The sequence below is a fragment of the Papio anubis genome, chromosome 9 (assembly GCF_008728515.1).
Source record: "Papio anubis isolate 15944 chromosome 9, Panubis1.0, whole genome shotgun sequence".
Lineage (NCBI taxonomy): Eukaryota > Metazoa > Chordata > Mammalia > Primates > Cercopithecidae > Papio > Papio anubis.
Genome location: NC_044984.1, coordinates 5,679,069 through 5,702,787, shown reverse-complemented (window position 1 = coordinate 5,702,787; position 23,719 = coordinate 5,679,069). Strand labels below are relative to the sequence as shown.

General features: G+C 42.3%; 1 protein-coding gene across 2 annotated transcripts in view; it reads left to right on the top strand.

Annotated features, from left to right (window-relative positions):
• The window catches only part of ANO2 (anoctamin 2), a 357,929-nt gene that overhangs the window by 261,993 nt on the left and 72,217 nt on the right, over positions 1-23,719 (top strand). For both annotated transcript variants that reach the window (XM_021921930.2, XM_021921931.2), the window contains one exon: positions 12,948-13,022. In XM_021921930.2, coding sequence (XP_021777622.1) covers positions 12,948-13,022 — 75 coding nt within the window. The remainder of the gene's footprint in view (positions 1-12,947; positions 13,023-23,719) is intronic.

The window sequence follows — 23,719 nt, the reverse complement described above, 5'->3', positions numbered from 1 at the left end:
AGATCATAGTTGGGTGTCACTTAACACTCCTTGCTGCAATGCATATGAGAAAAGCTGCTCTTAAAGTCTGTGGGCCACGCAATTGACTATTTTTCTTAAACTGTTGAGAGGTTACTATGAACCTTTGCATTGTTCCCTTCGGTTTTCCTCAGATCCGTGAGAGATTGGCACTGGTGTGTCACCTGAAGCAGTGGCACAGAATTGCTTTGTGGAATTCTTCCTATGCAAAACTAGATTTGACCAACCCAGCGACTGAATACTCATTCCCAATGTTCTGAGCGTGGAGCGCCACCAAAATGAGCACGGCTATTTTTCCAAACTGATATCCACTCTCTGAGTCATCCATGCAAATGAATTCTGTGATCAGTGTGGTCCAAGTGCTGGATCCATGTTGAATAATACTTGGAGTTCCCTGCTTTTATGGAGCTGATGTTTTCCTTAAAAAGCCAGTTAGGAGATGAATAAATAAACAAGGTCACTTTGGATAGCAATAAGTGCTGTGGTGGAGAATAACAAGGACCAGGGATGGACAAGGGGCGTGGGAAAGTTCTCATTGTGGGAGTGATGCTGGGATCGAGAACTGAAGGCTGAGCTGAGGGAGCAGCGGGGTGGAGAGAGAGGAGAGGAGTCATGCTAAAGTTTTGCTATGGAAGCCAGCTTGGTGTGTTCTAAGAACGGGAAGGAAGCCAGTGTGACTGAGAGGGAGTACACAAAAGATTGTATGGCAAGAGATGAAGTTGGATAGGAGTCAAAGCCCAGATCGTGGTAAGCATTGGAGGCCACAGCACAGGGTTTAGATGTATTCAAAGTTCATAGTCATTTGGCTTAAGATGTTCGTATGATGGTATAGAAAAGGCTGAATATCAAGGATTCATATGTCAAGATGCTCTTTGACTTACAGTGGAGTTATGATAAACCTGTCATAAGTCAGAAATATTTTAAGTAGAAAATGCATTTAATGACCTGATAAACCTGTTGTAAAGTTGAAAAATTGTGAGTCGAAAAAATTGTTAAGTAAGGGACCTTCTGCAGTACTGATGGAGGTTGCTGGTAGCTTCAGGCTGGCCTCTCCCTTTTGCAGACAAGAAGGCTCAGAGACGGATGAGGGCTTGCTTGCCCCAGGCCTTCCCACCTCATTAGGAGCAACCCATCAAAGACTCCTTGTACCACTATCACAAAATAAAAGGGCCTCCCTTGAGAGTGACTGGGAAGAGGCTCTCAAATCCCAATCCAGGCAGGGCACATAGCAGAACAGCTGGGATTTAGGGAATGGCCACAGAGAAGCTCAGCCCAGTACTGGAACCCAGGGAGGACAAGGCAGCGAGCTGAGAAAAAGAAAGGGGAGCTGCAAGCTCTCTGGGAAGCCAGAAAGAACAGAGTAAGTGAGCTGGACCCTAGGAGGGGAGAGGGGGAGCCAGGGTTCTTCTGTGTCTGCTAGGAAAACCACGCAGTGGGAGGAATAAAGAATGTTTTCCAATTGAGCCACAAATTACACTGCGTTCTGTCCTGGGCTTTAGGCATGCCTGCAGACTTAGGTGCTGTGCCACATGACTGCCTCGTGCCCCTTGGCCAAGATTCCCCTCCTAGACTGAGGCCCTGTCCCTAAAGTCTTTCTCTACTGCTAGAAGGCTTCGAGGGTCAGTCATAGGTGAGTGCACGGGGCTGAGGGGTGGGACCTGGAGGCTCAGCCCCAGAGAGGCTGGGTGTGCTTGGGCTGTGGAGACCAAGACCGTTTTGCAGACTGATGTTGTGTTGACAGGAGCTATGGGAGGCTAATGCTCTGTGAAGGGAGGGATATGCACTCAAATACTGGCCTCACTCCTCTGATCAGGCCATGAAGGCTTCCTGGAGGAAGAAGTATTTTAAGAGGGAGACCTAAAGAGAGAAAGATGATGAAGTTGGTGGGGGAACCTCTGCTGCTATAGTAGGTGCTGTTTGTGAGAAGCCTTGGAAGCTCACCCAGCAGAGAGAGCATCGAGCAGCTTGGGTCTGAGGGGAAAGTGGGACCAGGTGGTGGAATGAGGTCACACAAGGCAGTTGTGTGACTTTGGGATAAGAAGAGCAGCCCCTGGGTTTGTGCTGTAGAAAACTTTGCCCATAATTACCTGGGTTTCCTTGTTAGTTAGGGCCACAGGGTCCCTGGTGGATAAAGCAATGATGATGCTGATGATGCTGATGATGATTTTAATGATGCTGATGACAATGATGATGATATTGATGACAATGATGATAATGATGTTGATGATTATGTTGATTTTGATACGATGATATTGATGATGATGATGATGGTGATGTTGATAATATGATGATGGTAATGATGATGATGATGATATTAATTTTGGTGATATGATTATGATGATGATGACAATGATGATGCTGTTGATCATCAGATGATAGGTAACAAGTATTGGGATCTAACTATGTGCCAGGCACAGTCCTATGCATATTTCATGCATTACCTCATTTCATCTCCACAGCAGCAATCTCGTACTGTTGGCACTATTTTCAATATCTTTGTTATGGTGAGGAAGTGGAGGTATACAGAAGTTGGTAACATGCCTGAAGTCACACGTTCAATAAGTGTGCAAGCTGGAAATTGAACCCAGGCAGCCACCTCCAGGCTAGACCACACTGCAGCATTCCCAGGATAGACACAGTGAGATGCCCAGCTCCAGCAAGAAAGAAGAAAAGGGGGATGAAGAGGAGAGAAAGACAAATGAGCAGAACTCAAATGTAACTTTATGGTCCCATTTCACAGATTGCTGGCCCAGAACCTCACTATCTCTTTCTCCTTTGTTTTAGTCAACATATGTATGGAGGGCTAAGGTGGCCTAAAGTCACAAACCAGGAGATAACAGCATAACTCCTCTCAGTTTATGGCTTGCATTTATTTTGTGAAAGCAACCAGAGTCCCCTCTTTGCCCTCGAACATGTGCCATTCTGTGAGAGGCTGAATTTATGGCGTTGGCTGCCGGAATTGTTAATCTCCACCTGAAATTGCGCTGAGGAGTCCCCCACACTCAGGGCAACTGATCTACACAGTGGGCTGGCTCATAAAAATGCGTAAAGCTCATTAACCAGAGACCTTCAGTCATGTGAGACCAGATGGCCACTCGTACCTCGTCCCTGAGCCCAGGAGCACCTGGGTTTTCCTTGATTCTCATCTCTGACAGTGTCCCAAGGGCCCTCAAATGGAAAAGTATACTGCAGTCCAACCTGGCTGACAGAGCAAGACCCTATTTCAAAAAAGCATAACAAAAAAATTGAAAAGTATATTGCACTTCTTCACATTGTTCCTCTCTTTTTGGAGTTTCGCTATTTCTCAACCCTCCCTTCTCTAAGCCCTCCACGTATTGATGTCTCCTCAAGCCAGCCCTATCAAATCACAATGTGTCATGGAGGCACCCAGCACAGGAATCTCATAAGTGGTACTTGATCAACTTTAGGAGCTTGTGTTCTTGATGAGGACTTTGGAACAAACTACTGCTATTTGACTCTTTCTCAGACATAGTTGAACCTGGGCTTTAGCCTTCCACTGCCACCCCTACCCCCAACCAAGTCAATCTCTAAATCCCACTCTGCCGTGAGTCCATTTGTCTGGGACCAGCTCCTATCTGTCATGCAATTTAACCAGCCCTGGTTTACTGAAGTCATTCTTGGAAACAGGCTCCCCCAAGTAACTTCCCTCAGAAACCATGTCCCGGCCCTGCCAACCCTTTCCATCCACAGTTCCCTGTGGTGTCTCTGACCAGAGGCATTTGGCCTCAGTCACCTCCCAATCTGTAGAAGACCTCTGCCTGCTGCAATGTCTGGATCCCCTGTCCTGGGAACTCAAGGCAGACAGAGTTTCCCTGAAGACAGGGATGAGAAACTCTCCATTTTATTTCTACCTGCCACTGGCCTCAGTGAATTCTCATAGTGTCTAGGCCATGCCCTGCATGCCTCCTTACATGGAGAGAGATCTAAGTGAGGCTGGTTAAATGTTACCAAGATTGTTTTCAGAGTTGAGGTCCTGATAGGACCTGATAGGAGACACACTGGTTGAACAAACAATTAAAGAGTTTGCACTATGTATCTGACACTATGCTTAGACACCAGCTATATGGCCTCTGCTCTCCTGGAACTGACAGTTCATGAAGAGGAAAGACAAGAAAATCAATAAGAACAGTGGATGGGGAATGAGTCCACTGTGCAGGGCCTGAACTAAGCCATCAGAAGTACGAATGGACAGGAGGGGAAGATCAGGAGAAGGTTTAAGAAGTGGACCCCATGACACCTGGGGCCGATCAAATGTGAGTCTGTGGGAGGAAATAACCCAAGGGAATGCCTCTGTTTCAGGTGTTGCCTGCTCAAAGAGGCATGGTTCAGTTCACGTGGTTGAGTTAGGATAAAAAAGAAGGTTTAAGGAACAAGGTGATCCATTCTTTTTGGGACATTTGAGCTTAGGACATTCCGTTGAAGATGCTCACTAGGCAGTTGGACAAATGAGTTTGGAGCTTAACAGAGAGATCTGGGCTGGTGATAAGAATTTGAGGGTCCTCAACAGGTGGGTGGTCACGTTAGCTAGGAAAAAAGTATGGGGAAGTGCTGGTATTAAACATCTGAACTCTGCAACCCTGTGTTCCCTCCAACTTCTTCAGAAAGGAAATTATAGCTGCTCTTGCCTCACCTTCCATCCACTTCCTCATTTGCAGTGTTGGTTTTACTGCCACTATTCCCTTGAAATTTCCTTACAAAGGTTGCAGATGATCTTAATGACAAATTCTGATGGATGCCTTGCTGCTCTTAACTTACTTGATCTCTCTGTCAAGAGGAGCTGTGACTCGATGTCCCTCCCTGAGTTTTGGTCACCCTACTCTCTTCTGACTCCTTCCAATATTGTGGCTACCTCATGGTTCATGTATTTTTTAGATGACAGAGTATTGCACCACATGAGAGGCTGTGGAGTACATGGCATTGGACTCACACACATTGGATTCCAGAGCTGCCACTTATTCACTTGTGAACGAGTTCCATAACCTTCTGGAACCTACAGGTCCTACAGCTATAGAATGGGAATAATAATCATCCCTCATGAGTTACTACAGTAATTAAATAGGATATGTCTAAGGCACATAGCTAATTGTCAGTCACATTGTAAGCAATTTTAAAGTGGTGGCTCTTATTTTTTGGTGTGTCTGCAGGCAGGCTGGCCATACCCAGCAGACGGAAATGGTTTAAGACAGTTAGTACAGTTCCCTGACTAGCAGCAACACAGCAGCAGCAGCAGCACTCACTGTACCTGAAAACTTATTAAAAATGCAAATTCTCAGGCCCCATTCCAGAGCCACTGAATCAGAATCTTTGGGAATGGAGCCCAGAAATCTGTTTTAACAAATCCTGCAGATGATTTTGAAGGTACCTGCAAAAGCCTGAAAACACAGTTTTAAGATAAAGGAGAACAAAGTCCTTGAGGAGAGGATGAGATTTAAAGGAAAGGTAGAAAGAGGATGAGATTTAAAGGAAATTTAAAGGAAATGGCAGTCAGCAAGAGGGAGGGACATCTCTCCAAATGAGACAGAAAGGTCAGATGCGAAAAAATGAAGATAAAATTGTAGATGGCAAAAGGAGAAATTGAGATTCTCACATGATGATCTTGAGGTTTTTTTTCCCAGTAAAAAAGTGAGGTTACATAATGAGTGGGAGAAAAGGGATAGAAGAATAGGGGGCTTGCATAGAGAGAGGGGCAATTTGGACACAACTGATGGGTGTATAGGAGAATGAGAAAAGCATGGCCAGGAAGCAACAGGGGCACAACTGATGTTGCCAGTTGTGACTGTATAGTGACATCAATCCATGCAGTTGTGTAATTTTTTCGGTGGCACTCAGAATCCCTTATGTTATTTAGAAGTGGGATGGCTGCTCTGATTCAATATGAGGCGCTGTTGTGTAGCTCTGTTAGATGAACTCAGGCACGGAAGCATGTGTGTGATGTTTAGTATGACTGGAGTGGTGGGCCAGACTAAGAGTAGTGGAAGAATAGGAAGTGAAGAGTTCCAAATATCAACATTACCTGGACTGTGGTGAGGAGCTGCTGGCCAGAGTGAAGTAGGGTTGACATGAGGACATTAAGGAGTAAGTCAGTTTCTGGATCTCAGCTGCTTGTGATGATGGCAGGATTGGGGAAGATGGCGATGCAGATGATAATCACAAAGTACAAGTCCTTATGGCTGAATGGTGTGCCCCACAAAGGAGAGGCTCTCATAGACAGAAGAGTAAAGGTTTGGAAGTGATAGGCAGATAGCACCTCAGCTCCGCTCCTCAAACAGTACACAGAACTGAATGCAAATAAGCAATTGCTTTCAATATTTTCCACCATCAGAATAAATCGACTATGGCATTAAAACATAATTCATGTTTAAAAGGTCCCTGGATATTATTTAGAATTTAAAATCTAGAAGCAACCATTCCTTATAAAGGAACCAGTTAGCAACAGCCTTCTCAACAACTGAGCAGAAATATCAGAGGCCCTGTTCTGGTGTTGCCTAGAATGAAGTTGCTGACTAGCCATGGGTGTGTCACCTCGCCTCCTGTATGTACCTCAGGACTGATCTGATCAGCAAGGGACTGGATTATTTATTCTCTATGACCCCTGCCAGACTACGATCAGATGACTTGCTATGTGCTAGTTAGAAGTGTCATTCTGTTCTGATGTTTGATCCTTCATGTCATAGTGAAAGATGCACCATAGATTACCAGGTAGTCAGGAATCTGATTTTAACCTTATCTATCTAAAACCCTGCTGCTGTGTATACGTCCTACCCTCTCATTACACTGAGCCATTTGATCATACCGTGTGTTATGGTATCTCCATGCTTTTGCACATGGTGCTTTCTCTGGAATACCTTCATCCCCCTTTGCATCCTGGGAAACTCTAATCATTCTTTAATCACAACTGAAATGTCTCCTAGTCATTGAAGTCTCTCCTTATTCCTCTAGGCTGGAATTCACTCCCTCCTGTATGTTTCCGTAGCACTTTATGTGTCATATTATGTCGTAATTTGTGTTCATCTTTCTCAGTTTCTGGTACTAGTTAGGGCCAAGAATGTGAGCTGTTCTTCTATGTATGCCTACTGCCTGGTGCTAGCATGATGCTTGAGGTACATATTTGATGTTCGATGTATGTGTCCTGTATAGAAACAAGAGTACTACAACTCACGGTTATATAGAACTTGTAATTTTCCAAGTCCTGTCACATATGTGGTATACTCATTGAGTGCTCAGTAAGGAAAGTTACCAGTTGTCCCATTAGAGATGCTGATTTGAGGACACAGATAATTTGAACAATATGCCCTAGGTCAGCTAATAAAGAGGTGGAGATGGAATGAAGCCCACGTCCTGTATTTCCAAATCCATTATATTTCTCTTCTGTTTGACACTGCCCCCAAAATATTTGCCAGAACATATGGACAGTGTATGAACATTTTGATAGAAACCAGTCTGACCTATTCCTGACCCTCTTGTTATTATCTGGAGGGCTGAGGCAGATGATGATAATGAAACTGCCAGTGAGGATGTCAAGGTTTGGCTTCCTGTCCTTTGTGGGCTTCCCAAAGAATGAGGACCACAGCCTGCTTCTTTTGAAGCCCAAACCCAGTTCCACTCCAGTCCTGGTCACTTGGCATTTATCGTCTTCATTCTTCTTTTAGGGTTGGGAGTAACTTGCACTGGTTTCATATTGGTATGACTGAGTATCTCTTCTTTACAGTTCTGCTTTTAGCAAACTCAAAATATAAAAATCTGGATTAAAAACCTAGGAGAATCTGCAGATCCTGCCCCTTCAGAGAGGTGGAGTATAATTCCCACACCTTAAATGTGGGCACTTTGTGACTTTCTTCTGAAGAGTAAAGTATGGAAAGGAGAAAAAAAGAAACTTTGCAACAGAAAAATCTGACAGATATCATCTCCACCAGGAGATCAAGGTTGACATCATCAGTGGTCAGTCATATTCTAACCTGTACCCTTGATATGATGTGATGAAAATGGCCTCTTCCTCTTTGGTCTTCCTCCCCCAAATGCATAACCTCAGTCCAATCATGGGAAAAACTTCAGACAAGCCTGTGTTGAGGGGCATTCTACAAAATACTTGACCAGTACACCTCAAAACGAACAAAGTCACCACCAATAAGAAAAGTCTGAGAAACTGTCACAGTCTAGAGGAGTCTAAGGGGGCATGACGACTAAATATAATGAGTTTTCTTTGAGGGGACCCTGGAACAGAAAATGGCTGTTAGGTAAAAACTAATATAAATAGTGTATTATTAAATTTTAAGTAATATTAGATTTTATATTATATTTATAAGAAAATATGAATCAAGTATGAACTTTAATAATACTGTACAATATTGGTTCATTGGTTGTGAAAAAATATATTTAATATAAATAGGGGAAACTGGGTGCAGGGTATATGGGAACTCCTTTGAAGCTTTTCTGTAAATCTAAAACTATTCTAAATTAAAAATGTATTTAATAAAATAAAATAGAGGAAGGAAATACCGTATCTTATTAATGGAAATGCAAAATGGTACACCCACTTTGGGAAGTTGTCTGGTAGTTTCTTATAAAGTCAAACATATACTTACCCTATGACTTGGTAATTCCATTTCTTGGTAATTATCCAAGGGAAATGAAAACCTATGTTCACACCAAAACTAGTGCACAGACACTTTTACGATGGCTTTATTCATAATTGCTAAAAACTAGAGACAATTCAAACATCCCTCAGATAGTGAAAGGACAAATGAACTGTGGTACCTTCACACAGTGGAATATTATTCAGCAATAAAAACGAACAAACTATCAACACAGGCAACCACATGGACAACATGAATCTCAAATGCCAAGTCGAAGAAGCCAAACTCAACAGCCTGCATACTCTATGAATCCACTTATATGACATTTTGGAAAAGGTAAAACCAAAGGGGCATAAAACAGATCTTGTCAGGTTCTGGGGATTGGGGGAGGTGATAGACTACAAAGGGCCATGGGAGAATAATGGGAAGTGATGGTGTTGTTCTATGTCTTGATTGTGGTTGTGGTTGTGGTTATATGACTATATATTTATCAAAACTTACAGAACTAAACACTAATGAAGGTGAAATTTACTATGTGTAAATTATATCTTAATTAAAAATGAAGTCAGTTGTGATGTCCTATGCCTGTAATTTCAGCTAATCTGGAGGCTGAGGCAGGATGATCACTTGAGCCCAGGAGTTTGAGGTTGCAGTGAGCTATGATTGTGCAACTGCACTCCAGCCTGGGTGGCAGAGTGAGAGACTCTGTCTCTAAAAAAAGAAAAAGAAAAAAAGAAGAAAACAACTCAAGGATGATTGCCACTTTACAAAATTATTCTCCAAGGGATTTGTTTAAATAGCACTCTCACCTATTGCCTTTTCAGTGATTTCATTTCCAAATGTTTAGCTTGCCAAAAGGGCACTTATGTGGTTTTATTACTGTGCTGCTTGCTGTCTGGAGGCTCAAAACTGGGAGCCATCATCAAGGGACATAGACACAAAGAGCTGAGACAAAGAAGCTAGCACAGAGGACAGCTAGGCTCCTGTCTTAACAATGATTGCATTAGCTAAGTGCTTTATAGTCACCTGCTTTTGATTATATCATGAAGCTGATTAGACCTTACTTTTATGAGCCTTCCAGTTTACAAAGCTCTCTCATATGCATGCACTCATGTGATCCACACAATACCTGGGCCACTTAGGTGGGACAAGTGTTATTTCCATCTTAAAAGGAGAGAGAGGCACTAAGAGTTCTCCTACCTCTGTGTGCCTGCACTCTCTTGACCTGCTTCACAGGTTGGGCAATTTTAAATGCATGGTAATTTGGTGTGATAGATATAACTATATTTTACAGATAGGGCACATAAATTATTTCACAGATAAAGAAGCTGAGGATCTGGGAATTTCCCAAGGTCGTTCACCTAAGAAAGACCAGAGCCAAGAGTTCAGAACTTGGATGTCCTGGTTCCAAGCCTACTTCTCTTTGTGCTGTCTTATATGCTGGCTATAGGATTTGTAAGCAGAATGTATTTAAGTTAAGGATATTTGGTTGCAAGTCTTCATGTTGTTAATGTATCCGTGAATGGAGAGTTTTAATTGGCTTCCATTATTAGAGCCAGATTATTATAAGTAAAGACTACTTTACTCACTATCATTTTTACTAGTGACTTTGGGAGCTTGGAAGACGGCGGTGCAATGTTTGTGTTCCTCTTGGCTTCTTATGTTGGGAGAGTGTCTGAACGCATGAGCACTGTGTGTGTGTTGGGAGCTGTGACTTCCAGAAGAAAGAGATCACCAATGTAAACATAAGAAGGGGTGATTTTTCAACATACACTAGAACGTTATATCAAAGTGAGCATTTTTTCTTTTAGTTGCTTTGAGTGGACATTTAATTTGGTTACTTTTTAGTTATGTCTCATTTTTATGCAAAATAGTAATGCCACCTTCCGAATCAGATTTAGCTTAGAATTGCTTTTCCTTGTTTCCTTGGTGGTCTCTGAGCTCCTCCTGGGCAGAGCTGAACCTTCTCCTCAGCGTGTCCTCAGTATCTAGCACGGAGCCCGGCCCATTGGCACTGTTTAGACTTTGTTTGTTGAGTAGGACTGAACCAAGACTTATTCATCAAAACTTTGACCATAATTGGGCGGGAGGCTCAGGAAAAGTCCTTCTCCGGCCCCTCAAATTTCTCTTCAGAATCCCTGTTGAGTGTTATCATCCGTCAGCCCATCCTCAGTTTTCCTTGTCAACAGCTTGAAAAATCTTTTTAAAATACCCTTAAGGGGCCGGGTGCAGTGGCTCACGCCTGTAATCCCAGCACTTCGGGAGGCCAAGGTGGGCGGATCAGATCACAAGGTCAGGAGATCGAGACTATCCTGGCCAACACGGTGAAACACTGTCTCTACTAAAAAAATACTCACATACACACCCAAACTTAGCCGGGCGTGGTGGCACGTGCCTGTAGTCGCAGCTACTCGGGAAGATGAGACAGGAGAATCATTTGCACCTGGGCGGCGGAGGTTGCAGTGAGCCAACATCGTGCCACTGCACTCCAGCCTGGGCAACAGAGCGAGAATTCGTCTCCAAAAAAAAAAAAAAAATACCTGTAAGGAAAATGTTAGTGGGTGAGTGAAACTAAGAATTAATACTGAAGGAAAATGAAAGAAACTCTAATCTCTCTTGATGTTTGGCCTAATTTAGAAGAACGTGAATGAGTCTTGTTCCAGTCCCATCAGAAATAGGTTCACATGTTCCTATTCCTTCAGAATGGCCACAAGGTGTAGTTACCTTGTTCTCACTGTGTGATGGAAAGCCTGTTGGGCTAAGAGTCTAGCAACAGGATTCTATCCCTAAGTCTGTGCAAACCTGAATCTATTGCTTGTTTACATAATCTGTAAATGCAAGTGCTAATTACTAAGTGAATTCAGCTATAACACTCATGCCCACCACAATTTATTAAGCCAACTCCACCTGTTGCTCAGTTGCAGGCATGAGAATTGTTCCTCTTCTCACATCCCTTCAGGCTCACTCCCAAGATAACCCTCACTCCCAAACTGACCAGGGATTCTTAAACCTTTTGGTGTGTGGGTGTCATCTGTGTTTCCTTCGCCTGTGAGCCCCCCAGGAGTGGTGATCTTGTCAGTTTTCTTCTGTCTCCCACTGTGCCTGGCACCAAGATCAACGCACAGTGGGCCCTAGAGGGATTTTTAGAAAGAAATCTTTTAGGATGAGGAGGTCCTTCGCTTACAGTACAAGCTTTCAAAGGCTAGATGGCACTGTTGCTAGCACCAAATCAGGTGTGTTCTGAGTATCAGTGGTGAGGAAGGGAGAGGAGAGAGCAGGGGCCCTGGAGGGCTCACCGCTGAGCCGCATTCAGACACCTTGCAGAAGTACTGGTGGATTCTTGCCGTACTGGCAGGGAGTGCTCTGCCATATTCTCGGCACCTTCACAAACACGGCTTCAGATGATCTTCCCAGCTACCTTGTGTAGTAGGCAGGACAGCTGTATCCATTCTAATTTTATAGAACTGCAGCTCAGAGGAATCAAGTGCCTGAACTAAATTTATACAGCAGAGCTGTTTAATTAGCAGAGCTGTTTGCCATTCATAGCTGTTGGCAGCCCCTCCCCTGTCCCCCACCAAATGAGGGTCCTCAGAGCATGCTGCAGGAGGACTCTGGTTAGTGATACAATTGTCCCAGGATAATGGCCTGGGTGAGCTGGACCCAGTCCAAGGGGAAAAAGGTAGGATTCTCAGCCAAGTTGATTGAATGGATCAGCCTAACCTGTACCTCAAAATGTTTGGATTTGTGACAAGGGAGAGCACATAATACTACATGTAGCCTGTTTGAAGAACAAAACTGTGGTAATTTGCATAATTATTAGGCTCTAAGATCAGTGGTTGATGTTTTATTTAACAGATGATCTATTTATGGGATGCTGCCCTGTGGTTGGGTTGTTATCTGTCATTTGTCCATTGCTTTACTGTATTCACACGTTTCTTACTAAAACAAAACAAAACTGTCCTGTGCAGTAGGCAGGGCAGGTATCACTACTGTGCCCAGTTTACAGATGAGGAAATAAAAGGTCGGAAATGTTAATAAGAGACATCCAGGATCACACAGCTGATAAGTGGTTGAATTAGAACTTCAGCCCAGTGTGAGGCTGAAATAAAATCTTATCCTTTTTTCATTGTAATTTTTCCAGGCTATTCCAACTTATCTAGAAATTATAAAATTAGGAGAGTTGTTGATAATATGGAGAGTAAGTCATCAGTGGCTAGAAATATATCTATATAGGGTGATAATGATCAATCATATGCAAATATATGCAAATTGAGAGCAAATTAATATCTGTTATTTGTGACTTCTGATTGTCTCTGCTCTCCTGTTTCTCCCCAGGATGATGAAGATAAACTGACCTGGAAGGATCGTTTCCCTGGTTACCTGATGAACTTTGCCTCCATCTTATTCATGGTAATTTCTTCGAGGGACCACTTGCCTGTGACTGCATGCATGTAGATGCTGTTATGTGACTATTGCGGATATTATATTCTGCTAGGAAAATCATGAGAGGTTGGTAAAGGGAAAGCCACAGTCCTGTGTACAGGGGCCGGATCTTGTCTGATAGTGAGGCCATTGACCACACAGGCTGGCAGTTGGAACTCCCGGGGAGTAGGTTACCAGATGGTGCTTCCACATCGAGACAGACCAGAAACTTGGAGAAGGAATCAGGTAAGATGGCTGCAATTGCAGCAGCCTGTTTGGGCTGTGGGGTGGCTCTCTCTGACGTCTGTGGATAGACCAGAGTCTGAAAGCCACAGGAGATAGCCAGCTTGGGCTTGGTAACTGTGATTCTTCAGCTTTCCTATAGTTGCTGGGTTTATTTCCTTGTACTGTACCTTAGAGTTTGGTACAGCCCTTTTGCAAGACCCAGATGGTCTCAGCTGTGTCAGGGAAAGCTGAGGGAAAATCCTGGGATTCCTATTTGAGTTAGATCAATAAGGTGGTAGCAGTTTATTCTTGTTTGCCAGCATGGGCAAGACAGCAGTACCTGAAACTAGAGGACAATGTTAGGGTTACTAATACCCCGTATCTCTTTATGAAAATATTCCTTACGATATTCAAGATTGGAGGTTCTGCTTTACAAAGGAGTGTGTGTACTCACAGCTCAGAGCATTTCTAAGTAGGCCTGCATGTTAGTTGCAGGGTGGAAGAGGGATCACTTATTCCAAAAATTGGTCTGGAAATTGTTGTAACTCTGACTCTGGCCTGAGGGTTTTTTTTTTTTTTTTTTTTTTTTGGTCATTATTTTTGCCATCATGACCTTTAAGTACAGGAACTGAGTTTTCGTCTCAGAAATGTAAAAGGTGAAGGAAACTTAGATATCACCAATTCAACTCCTCATTTTTCAGATGAAGTACAGAGTTGATGGATGCCTTGCCACAGCTTAGAAGTCTAAATTTGCTTTCTTTTCATTGCTTAACAAGTGCAAGGCATGTGGAATTTATTCAAGAATATGTGGTGAGTTGCCGTGTGTTAAGCTGTGATGACATAAAGTTTAATTTAGCACTTCAAAGCCTCCCACAATATGCATATTATTGTTAAAGAGTTTATTCCTTCATTCAATATTTAATGAGTCAAACGATGTGCTTGACACCGTTCTTAGACACTGGGGATACAGCAGAAAACAAAACAAAATAATCCCTCTCTTAAAAAATTTGCAGACAATAGATAAGTAAATAAATAACAATAAATAGGTAAAATAGACTTCTGTCTCCCGTAGTAGTAGGTTAGGATATTTGTAACTTCCCATTTTGCTAAAATTTACAAAAAAAATTGAATTGAATATATTTTTCAATCTTCTCAAAGCCTCAAAGGGCTGACAGAATAGGAAGTAATACCAGAGGCTAAAATCTAAAGGAAAATGGGAACCAAGGAAACAAATGCCTGGGCACTAGAGCTACTTTTACCTTGAGAACATTTACCCGTCTAGGCAAACCTAGGCTTTGGTTTTGGCGGTTTTATGGGAGCAAGCAAGATAGAAATTAGGGATGACGGATGGCCCCAAGTGGGGATTGTAACAGGATGTCCTCACCAAATTGAATCAGAACTCCAAAGGGCTATGTTCAGAGTAAAGATGAAACTGAACTATACACACCCTTTCCCACTTACGAGACTACAGAAAAAAAATTGTTATGGATCTAAGCAGAAAAGGGAGGAAAGGGGAAACAAAACTCTGTCCTTAAGAAGTGGCCAGGGGCAATCCCTATTGTGGCTTTCTATCCTGGGTCACCACGTAAGAGGATCAGGGAACCTCAGGTTGTGAACTTAACACTAGTAGGGCTCCCAGGTGCCCAGAAGAAGCAAATACAAGCTCTCTCTGCAGGGAAGCATATTTATGCCAGGCCTCAAAAAGTCACCCAAAATAATTTTTCAAGGGCAATGAAGAGAACACAGTCAAAAACAACTAATTGCTCAAGAAATTGAAGCACCATGTGAAAGAACCAGCGGGAACACACAGCAAAGACCAGAGATATTGAAATTATCAGTCACAGGTTAAAACAGCAACCTTAAAAATATACACAAGGAATAAGAAACTATTTTGAAAATTATCTAGTAGATGTGAAAACTAACCAAATAAACCTCTATCTGCTAGAAATAAATATACATATAGAAATTAACAAAAATATTGTTATATATATGATTTTTATATGCCATGTATATATGTGTATATATGTGTGTATACACACACACACCCACGACCGTGGATAGATTTTGTTTTTTTTCTTGAGACAGAGTCTGATTCTGTCACCCAGGCTGGAGTGCAGTGGCGCAATCTTGGCTCACTGCAACCTCTGCCTCCCGGGTTCAAGCGATTCTCCTGCCTCAGCCATGGATAGACTTAACAACAAGTTAGACAAAGCTGAAGAGAGAATTTATAAACTTCTATACAGGCTGGAATAAATTATCTGTAATACAGTATAGCGACACAAAAAATTGGCAATATGGAAGACAGGTTGAAAGAGAACAGGTAATGAATGAGATATAAGGACTGGTGGTTTCCTAAGTTGTTGCAGAATGCCAATCCACAGATTGAAGAATCCCAATGAAACCCAAGCAGAAAAGGTAAAAAGAAATCTGTATCTAGATATATCATAGTGAAATTGTAGAATATATGAGACACAAGAAAAGTATCAAAAGCAGCCACAAATCCAAAGGCAAATTACCTTCAAAGGAAAGTCACCTGGACTTAAAACTGATATTTTATAGCACATTGGAAGTCAGAATACAATGAAAAGCCCTCTTCATGTGCTGAAAACAAAACAATTTCTAACTAAGAATTCTATGTCCAAGAAAAACATCATGTAGTGATAAGGATAAATTAGAGATATTTGTAGACAAATAAAAACTGAGAGTTTGCTATCAACTGAATCTCTCATTAAAAGAAATTCTAAGAATGTACCTTGGATGTGATCCCATGTGGAAGACCATGGTTTTAGAAGGGAATGAAGAGCTTTTAAAGTGGTAAATATGTGAGAAAACCTATATGAACCTTGACTGTAAAAATAATGATGCCAATTTTCATGAAGTTAAAGAAGATAGAACTAAAATATATGCAACAATAATATGTAAGTTGGGTGGGCAATAAATAGAACAATAATGTTCTAAGGTCTTTAGATTGTCCAGTCGATCAACTGATTTTAAGATTTATATGGAAGCACAAAGGCTAAGAAGAGTCAACAAACTCTTGAAGGATGGATATGTTACTCTAATTATAAAACTACAATAAGTAAGATAATGTTATATTCTTGTGGGAAGAGATAATTAGACCAACGGAACAAAATAGAAAACCAAGAACCAGATTAATGAAAGTGGCACTGCATATAAATGGAGAAAAGAATGAACTTCTCAATAAATGCTTCCATACAGAAGAAAATAAAACTGGGCCTTATTCACACAACTCAAAAACATCAATTCTAGGTGTATTTTAAAGATGAACTGTGAAAGGGAAAACAATCAAGTTTTTAAATATATAAGAAAAAAATATTTTCATGACCTTGGGGTAGGGAAGAATTTCTTGAGAAAGATACAAAAAGCACAACCATAATAAAATGCTGGTAAATATGACTATATTAGAATTAAGAATTTAAGTTCATAAAATACCTAATAAACTCTGTGAGAAGACAAATTATCAGAATGGGATAATGTATTTGCAACAACTATAACTCAAAGAATTACTCTTAACATAAAGAATTAAAAAACATGGAAAAAGGTAATTCAGTATGAAATAGGAAAAAGATGAATATGTACTTCACAAAAGAGGAAATCCAAATGGCCAATAAACCTATAAAAGAGTACCCAGTCTCATTAGTAATCCTGGAAATTCTAATTTAAACCACAATGAGATACCATATATGCCCAAAAGTCTGTAAATAACAAGTGTTGGAAAAGATCAAAAGAGCATCTTAAACTCTCCTATTGGGAGTATAAGGTGAAAAAACAAAAACACTTTGGATATAGTTTGGCATTATCTAGTGAAACTGAAAGTTTCAGAGAAATTCTACTCCTGGGTATCTGTCTTAGAAAAACTTGTGTCCATGAGCAGCAAAATACATGTACAAGGATGTCTATGGAAGCCCTGTTTATAATAACTCAACCTGGAAACAGCCCAAATGCCAGTCACCACCAGAATTGATACATAAATTGAGGCATATGTATACAATTAAATACTATACAGTCATGAAAATGAGCAAACTAATAGCTATGTATAACATCAAGGGTGAAAAAAACAAAGTGAAAGAATATATACAGTTTGAATCTACTCATAGTGTTCAGAGACAATACTCAACTATATAGTTTAAGGATGCATACCTCGGTGTTAAAACTATCAAATGAGCAAGAGAATGATTATCACAAAATTCTGCACAGTGGTTAGATCCAAAGGAGCAGCAAGGATGGGAGGCCATGTGTGTGTACTGGGGAGAAGGGAATTCAAAGCTGCTGGCAGTGCTGGTCTGGGCTATACTGGTGTTTGTTTTATTCAGTGTGTGTGTGTGTGTGTGTGTATAAAATGGATTTTTCTGCATGTTCACAATAAAATTTAAAAAGACACAAAATGCATATATTAAATGGGTTGGTCAGGTAAGTTCTCATTAAGGTGACGTTTTATCAAAGATCTGGAGGAGGTGGAGGAGCCAGCCACATGGATATTCTAGGGGGAACATTCTGGGCAGAGGAAACAGCAAGAGAAAAGGCCCAAGGGGAGCAATGCCTGGCATCAGGAGAGACAGCAAGAAAGAGCCACAGTGTGGCTGGAGCTGAGCACCCTGCAGGGGGTAGTGCAAAGGGGGACACAGTTAGAGAAGTAATGAGGAGCCGTGTAATTAGGGCCCTGGAGGCCACAGTAAGGACATGGGCTAATTCTATGTGACATGAGAACCCCTAGTAGGAGGTTTTGCAAGGAGTGACATGACCTGACATACATTTCAAAAGGATCATTCTGGCTGCTGGGGTGAGAACATGCTGGTAGAAAGGCAGGGGTAGGAAGAGGGAGATCAAGTAGGAATCTGTCATGATAATGCACGAAGTGTGGTGGCCTGGGCAGGGTGAGAGTGAAGAGTGTTCAGATGCTGGTTCTATTTTGAAAGTGGACTGAAAGAATTTGATCATGTGGTATAAAACTGAAAAGAAGTCAAGAATGACTCTTAAGGCTTTTATCCTGAGCAGCCCAAAATCTGCAGTTATTCCTTACTCGGTTGCCCTCATGATGGATGTGAATCTGGAGTGCAGGGAAGATGTCCAGGCTGGAGACCTAATCACTAGAAGGCATTTAAAGCTATAAGATTGCACGAGATCACCAAGGGAATGAGAGTTGATAGAGAAAATGTCCAAAGACCAAGTCCCAGGACACTGCAGTGCTCAAGTTTAGGAGCGTGAGGAGGGGCCAGAAAGGAGAATTGAAAAGGGACAGGGGAGAATACAGAGTCCTAGAAGTCAAGAAAGCATTTCAAAGGGGCAGGGCAATCAATTGTATCACATGCCACTGGTAAGTCAGGCAAGAAGAGCACTGAAACTAGGAGCTTAGCTGCTGCCTGAGAGAAAAATCTGTATCATCATCATCGTCATCATCATCATCATCAACAACAACAAATAGATCACTGGACCACCATTCAACAAATACTAAAAACTGGGTCAATGGTGGATCATCTTGCCAAAATTCTAAGCTTTTTCTTTTTTTAAAATTCCATTGATACGTCCTAAAGCTAGACTGGAAAGTGGGAATATTTTTATTGTCCACAAATAGTACATAATTATCTCTCCTTTGTAAAATCTTCCCTTTCCCAACCCCACCCAACTCCAAATCTTGATATAAATGCAAGATTCTGTGTCAGAACCAATAGCTAATTGAGAATCTCACTCTGCCTGGGGTCCCACAACTGCCACCAGCAAGTTTTGGGAACTGAACCATGTGGGCAGGAGCTGGGAGCAGAGTGGTGGGAATGGGGGGAGCCCCCTTTACACGTCACCCTTCATGGTCAGGTGCTCAAGCTTGTCCAGGCTTAAGCTTCCAGACCAGGGGGAATTATTAATAGCACCTTTTTACTCTCAAAAGTATTTCAGATTGGACAATACATTATATTGTTTCCTGCCTATTTGGTTTTTTAAAATCCTTATTTGAACTAACTTGTCCCCGTTTCTTTTTCCCACTTAAAAAAAAATTCCAGTTTTCTTTCTTTATTTTTAATTTTTTATTATACTTTAAGTTCTAGGGTACATGTGCACAACGTGCAGGTTTGTTACATATGTACACATGTGCCATGTTGCTTTGCTGCACCCATTAACTCATCATTTACATTAGGTATTTCTCCTAATGCTGTCCCTCCCCCTGCCCCGCACCCCCCAACAGGCTCTAGTGTGTGATGTTCCCTGCCCTATGTCCAGGTGTTCTCATTGTTCAGTTCCCACCTGTGAGTGAGAACATTCGGTGTTTGGTTTTCTGTCTTTGTGGTAGTTTGCTCACAATCATGGTTTCCAGCTGCATCCTTGTCCCTGCAAAGGACACGAACTCATCCATTTTTATGGCTGCATAGTATTCCATGGTGTATATGTGCCACATTTTCTTAATCCAGTCTATCATTGATGGACATTTGGGTTGGTTCCAAGTCTTTGCTATTGTGAATAGTGCTGCAATAAACATACATATGCATGTGTCTTTATAGCAGCATGATTTATAATCCTTTGGGTATATACCCAGTAATGGGATGGCTGGGTCAAATGTTATTTCTAGTTCTAGATCCTTGAGGAATCGCCACACTGTCTTCCACAATGGTTGAACTAGTTTAACCACTCCCACCACTGGTGTAAAAGCATTCCTATTTCTCCACATCCTCTCCAGCATCTGTTGTTTCCTGCCTTTTTAATGATCACCATTCTAACTGGTGTGAGATGGTATCTCATTGTGGTTTTTATTTGCATTTCTCTGATGACCAGTGATGATGAGCATTTTTTCATGTGTCTGTTGGCTGCATAAATGTCTTCTTTTGAGAAGTGTCTGTTCATATCCTTTGCCCACTTTTTGATGGAGTTGTTTGGTTTTTTCTTGTAAATTTGTTTAAGTTCTTTGTAGATTCTGGATACTGGCACTTTGTCAGATGGGTAGATTGCAAACATTTTCTCCCATTCTGTAAGTTGCTATTCACTCTGATGTTTTCTAAAGAAAAAGGACTTGGCATTACCCTAGAACAAGGTGTGGAGCATGAGATGAAGGGGTCAGGGTGGTGCTTAGAAACAAGTAATTTTCTGTGGTGAAGTTAGGGTAAGCCATAGACACCTACTGTATTTCTCATTTCATTCCTTTCTTCACCCCTGTGCTTGAACCTAGGCAGAAGATGCCAGGACCATGGGCATTAGGAAGGTTTCAGGCATGCCATTCTACCAAGTCAGCTGGGAATGCTTTTCATGGGGTGATGAGAGCAAAGAAATGCCCCAGTGCTATTTCATATGCCTCCTTGTGTTAGAGGCCAGCATGGACAAAGATGAACTTTCTCTCTCTCTTCACCAATCCAGTGTGTTCAGCTAAAGTTTCCTTTTTAGATGGGCCCTCCTGTTTTCTTCTTGTAAGGGAGGGGATTGTCAGAGGCAATGTCCCTCCTCTAGAGCTAGGTGCCTGAGCTTTCCTCCTGTGCCCCAGATAGTCATTTTCTTATTGATATTGGGAGTCCACCATCAGAAATCCTCCTCCACAGCCTGGATTCTCATCATAGCCCCTTCACTGATCTGCCTTATTTGCACACTGCCCCTGATGGATCATCAGCATGCTAATTTTTAAAACCTAAACCAACTCACATCCCTCCTGTGCTCAAAACTCTCTGATGCCTTCCCATCTCCTGAGGTGTAGAAGCCAATATCCACACACTAGAGGGCCCCCTCCTGGCTGCCCACGCGTCTCCCACTCCACCTGTCCCCTTGCTCACTTCCCTTAAATCCTTCCTTTAGGTCTTTGGTAAAAGGTCACTTCCTCACCCATCTCTTTCCCAACCACCCTGTTTTAAATTGCAATTGATCTCTGTACCCTCTTTGCCTTCTTTGTCTCCACAGTATTTCTCGTGCTGAAGGTACTACGTATTTTACCTATTTATTAGTTTATTGTCTATATTTTCCCACTAGAAGATCCACTCTGTGAAGGTAGTGCTTTCTGTTTCCTTTTCCTACGGGGACCTAGAACTGAGACTGGCACAAGGAGGAGCTTAAGACACGTTTTATGAATGACTGAATGGGTAAATAAACTAGGTGGATGTCATAGGCAGCGTACTGTGTCAATGATGAAGTTGCTAGTGTGTGTGCACGCCTGTATTTTTATACTTGAGCTACTGTTGTGTGCCATGCTGGGGATCAGCAGAGGTTACTTGTGCCTTGTGCATTGCTACTTGCTCCTCTTCCCTTTTCCGGAAAGTTCTTCCTTCTTATTCTTTCCTCTCAGTCTTTCCCACAGGAAACTGTCCCAAAACGTTTTTCTGTGGAGTTTTCTCTGACTAATCCCCCTGCTCTCTGCTGAGAGCATACCAGAAGCTCGTGAACAGAGGCCTGTGACTCCATCCAGCTGCTACTAGGCTCATCTTTGTTGTACGTGTGCAATGATTTTCTCAACTTTGCTTCAGAGTGCAAGTTCTGGAGGGCGATGAAGAGGCCTCCTCTCTTTCCTGTCTCGCTCTTGGTGTCAAGTAGGACTCTGGACTCTGTAGCCTGGCTTATGTTGCATTTTGTTTATGCCTCAGAAGTAAAGTTGTGATGTGAAAACACCAAAAGCAACAGGAACCATAATAAAATGACCGTGTGCAGGGCAGCCAGATCCCCTAGAGCTGCTGGCCAGCGAATCTTTACCAAACCAGTTCTACAGGAGGCGCTGCTATGAAGTGGCTTTAAGGCACAGAATGTGGTACAAGACAAACCTCCTTTTGACCTAGTTGGAAGAGACAGATCACAAACATGGAATATACCCAGTGCAGTGGTTTGCACAATAAGCAACCAGAAAATATGTATTGAACTTAATAAACAAAATCAATCATGTGGGCTGGGCACGGTGGCTCACGCCTCTAATCCCAGCACTTTGGGAGGCCAAGGCAGGCAGATCACCTGAGGTGGAGAGTTGGAGACCAGCCTGACCAACATGGAGAAACCCCATCTCTACTAAAAATATAAAATTAGCCAGGTGTGGTGGCACATGCCTGTAATTCCAGCTACTTGGGATGCTGAGGCCGGAGAATCGCTTGAACCTGGGAGGCAGAGGTTGCAGTGAGCCAAGATCGCGCCATTGCACTCCAGCCTGGGCAACAAGAGTGAAACTCTATCTCAAACAACAACAAAAAAAGAAAAAGTAAATAAATAATGTAACCACAAGTGGTGGAAATAGTACTGGATTTAGTGCTGGAAAACCTGGGTTCTAATGTCAGGATGGGATTGTAGACTTTGGAACCATGGAGCAGGGTTCAAATCCTAAATCATCATTAAATCTCATGTATTAAAGGCATGTCTTGCATGGTAGTTAAAAGAATCAGTGCTAGTGAATATATGCATCGAATAAAGACATCTAGAAGGCACAAGTAGTTCAGCTGGTATTGATGATGTTATCACCATTAACAGCTCAGCTCTACCATATACCCTCCAGACCTTGGATCAATCACATTGTTGCCTCTTGGGCTTCAGTTTCCTTGTGTATGAGACTAAAGACTGTACATAGATGATTCCTAAATGCTAAGATTTTAAAATTTCTGCCATGATCCAGAACAGTAGGGTTGTAGTCCACACCTTGTGGACTTCAGCAAATCGCTTCACTTTTCCATGCCTGTTTCTTCATCTGCAAAATGGTCACGTGGCTGGGTTGGTGCTCTGCAAGTTCCTGCATCTTGAAAGCTCTGTGAATCTTGGAATGCTCTGGGAAACACCAAACGAGAGGCTCAGAGCTTGATTTCTATAGTGGGATGGGAAATCAAGACCAGAGAAGGTAAACCTGCAAGGAATCAGAGAGCTGAGTGAGGTGTGCCGGGAGTGGGGCTAGGGAGGAAGGGAGGGCGGGAAAGAAGGCTTTCCTAGGTAAGTAGAACAGTGCTCCTTGAATGTGAAAAAGAATTGTGTTAAAATGCAGGTTCCAGGTTAGTAGGTCTGGGGTTGTGCTTGAGATTCTGCATTTCAATCAAGCTTCCAGCTGATGCAGCTGATCCTTGGACAGTATTTTGAGTAGCAAAGAGTGTTCCTTCTCTAGTTTAGCAGCTGGGCCTCTTAGAGAATAACAGAAGCTGATCTTCTCCCCACACCTTCCTCCATGTCCCTCCCATAAGACCCTAAACAAAGGATGTTTTTGCCATTGTTTTTTTCCCCTAGTCTATCTCCCAATCCCAACCCCCAAATACACACACACGCACACGCGCATGCGCACGCACATGCACACACATTCACTCACTCCTCAATACCCTCACCTCTCCAGCCTCATCAATACTTTCATCACTGGTCTTCACTGCAAAAGTGATTTTTGGGGAAAAGAATCTCACACCACATTTTCTAGGCCCTTACTGTCTAGCAGTGACAATCCCAGAGGAATGGAAAGTGAACATGTCTACATTGTTGGAGAGGGGTGATGTCATGTCCAGGTTTTCCCAGTTACACGGTAGTAGTCC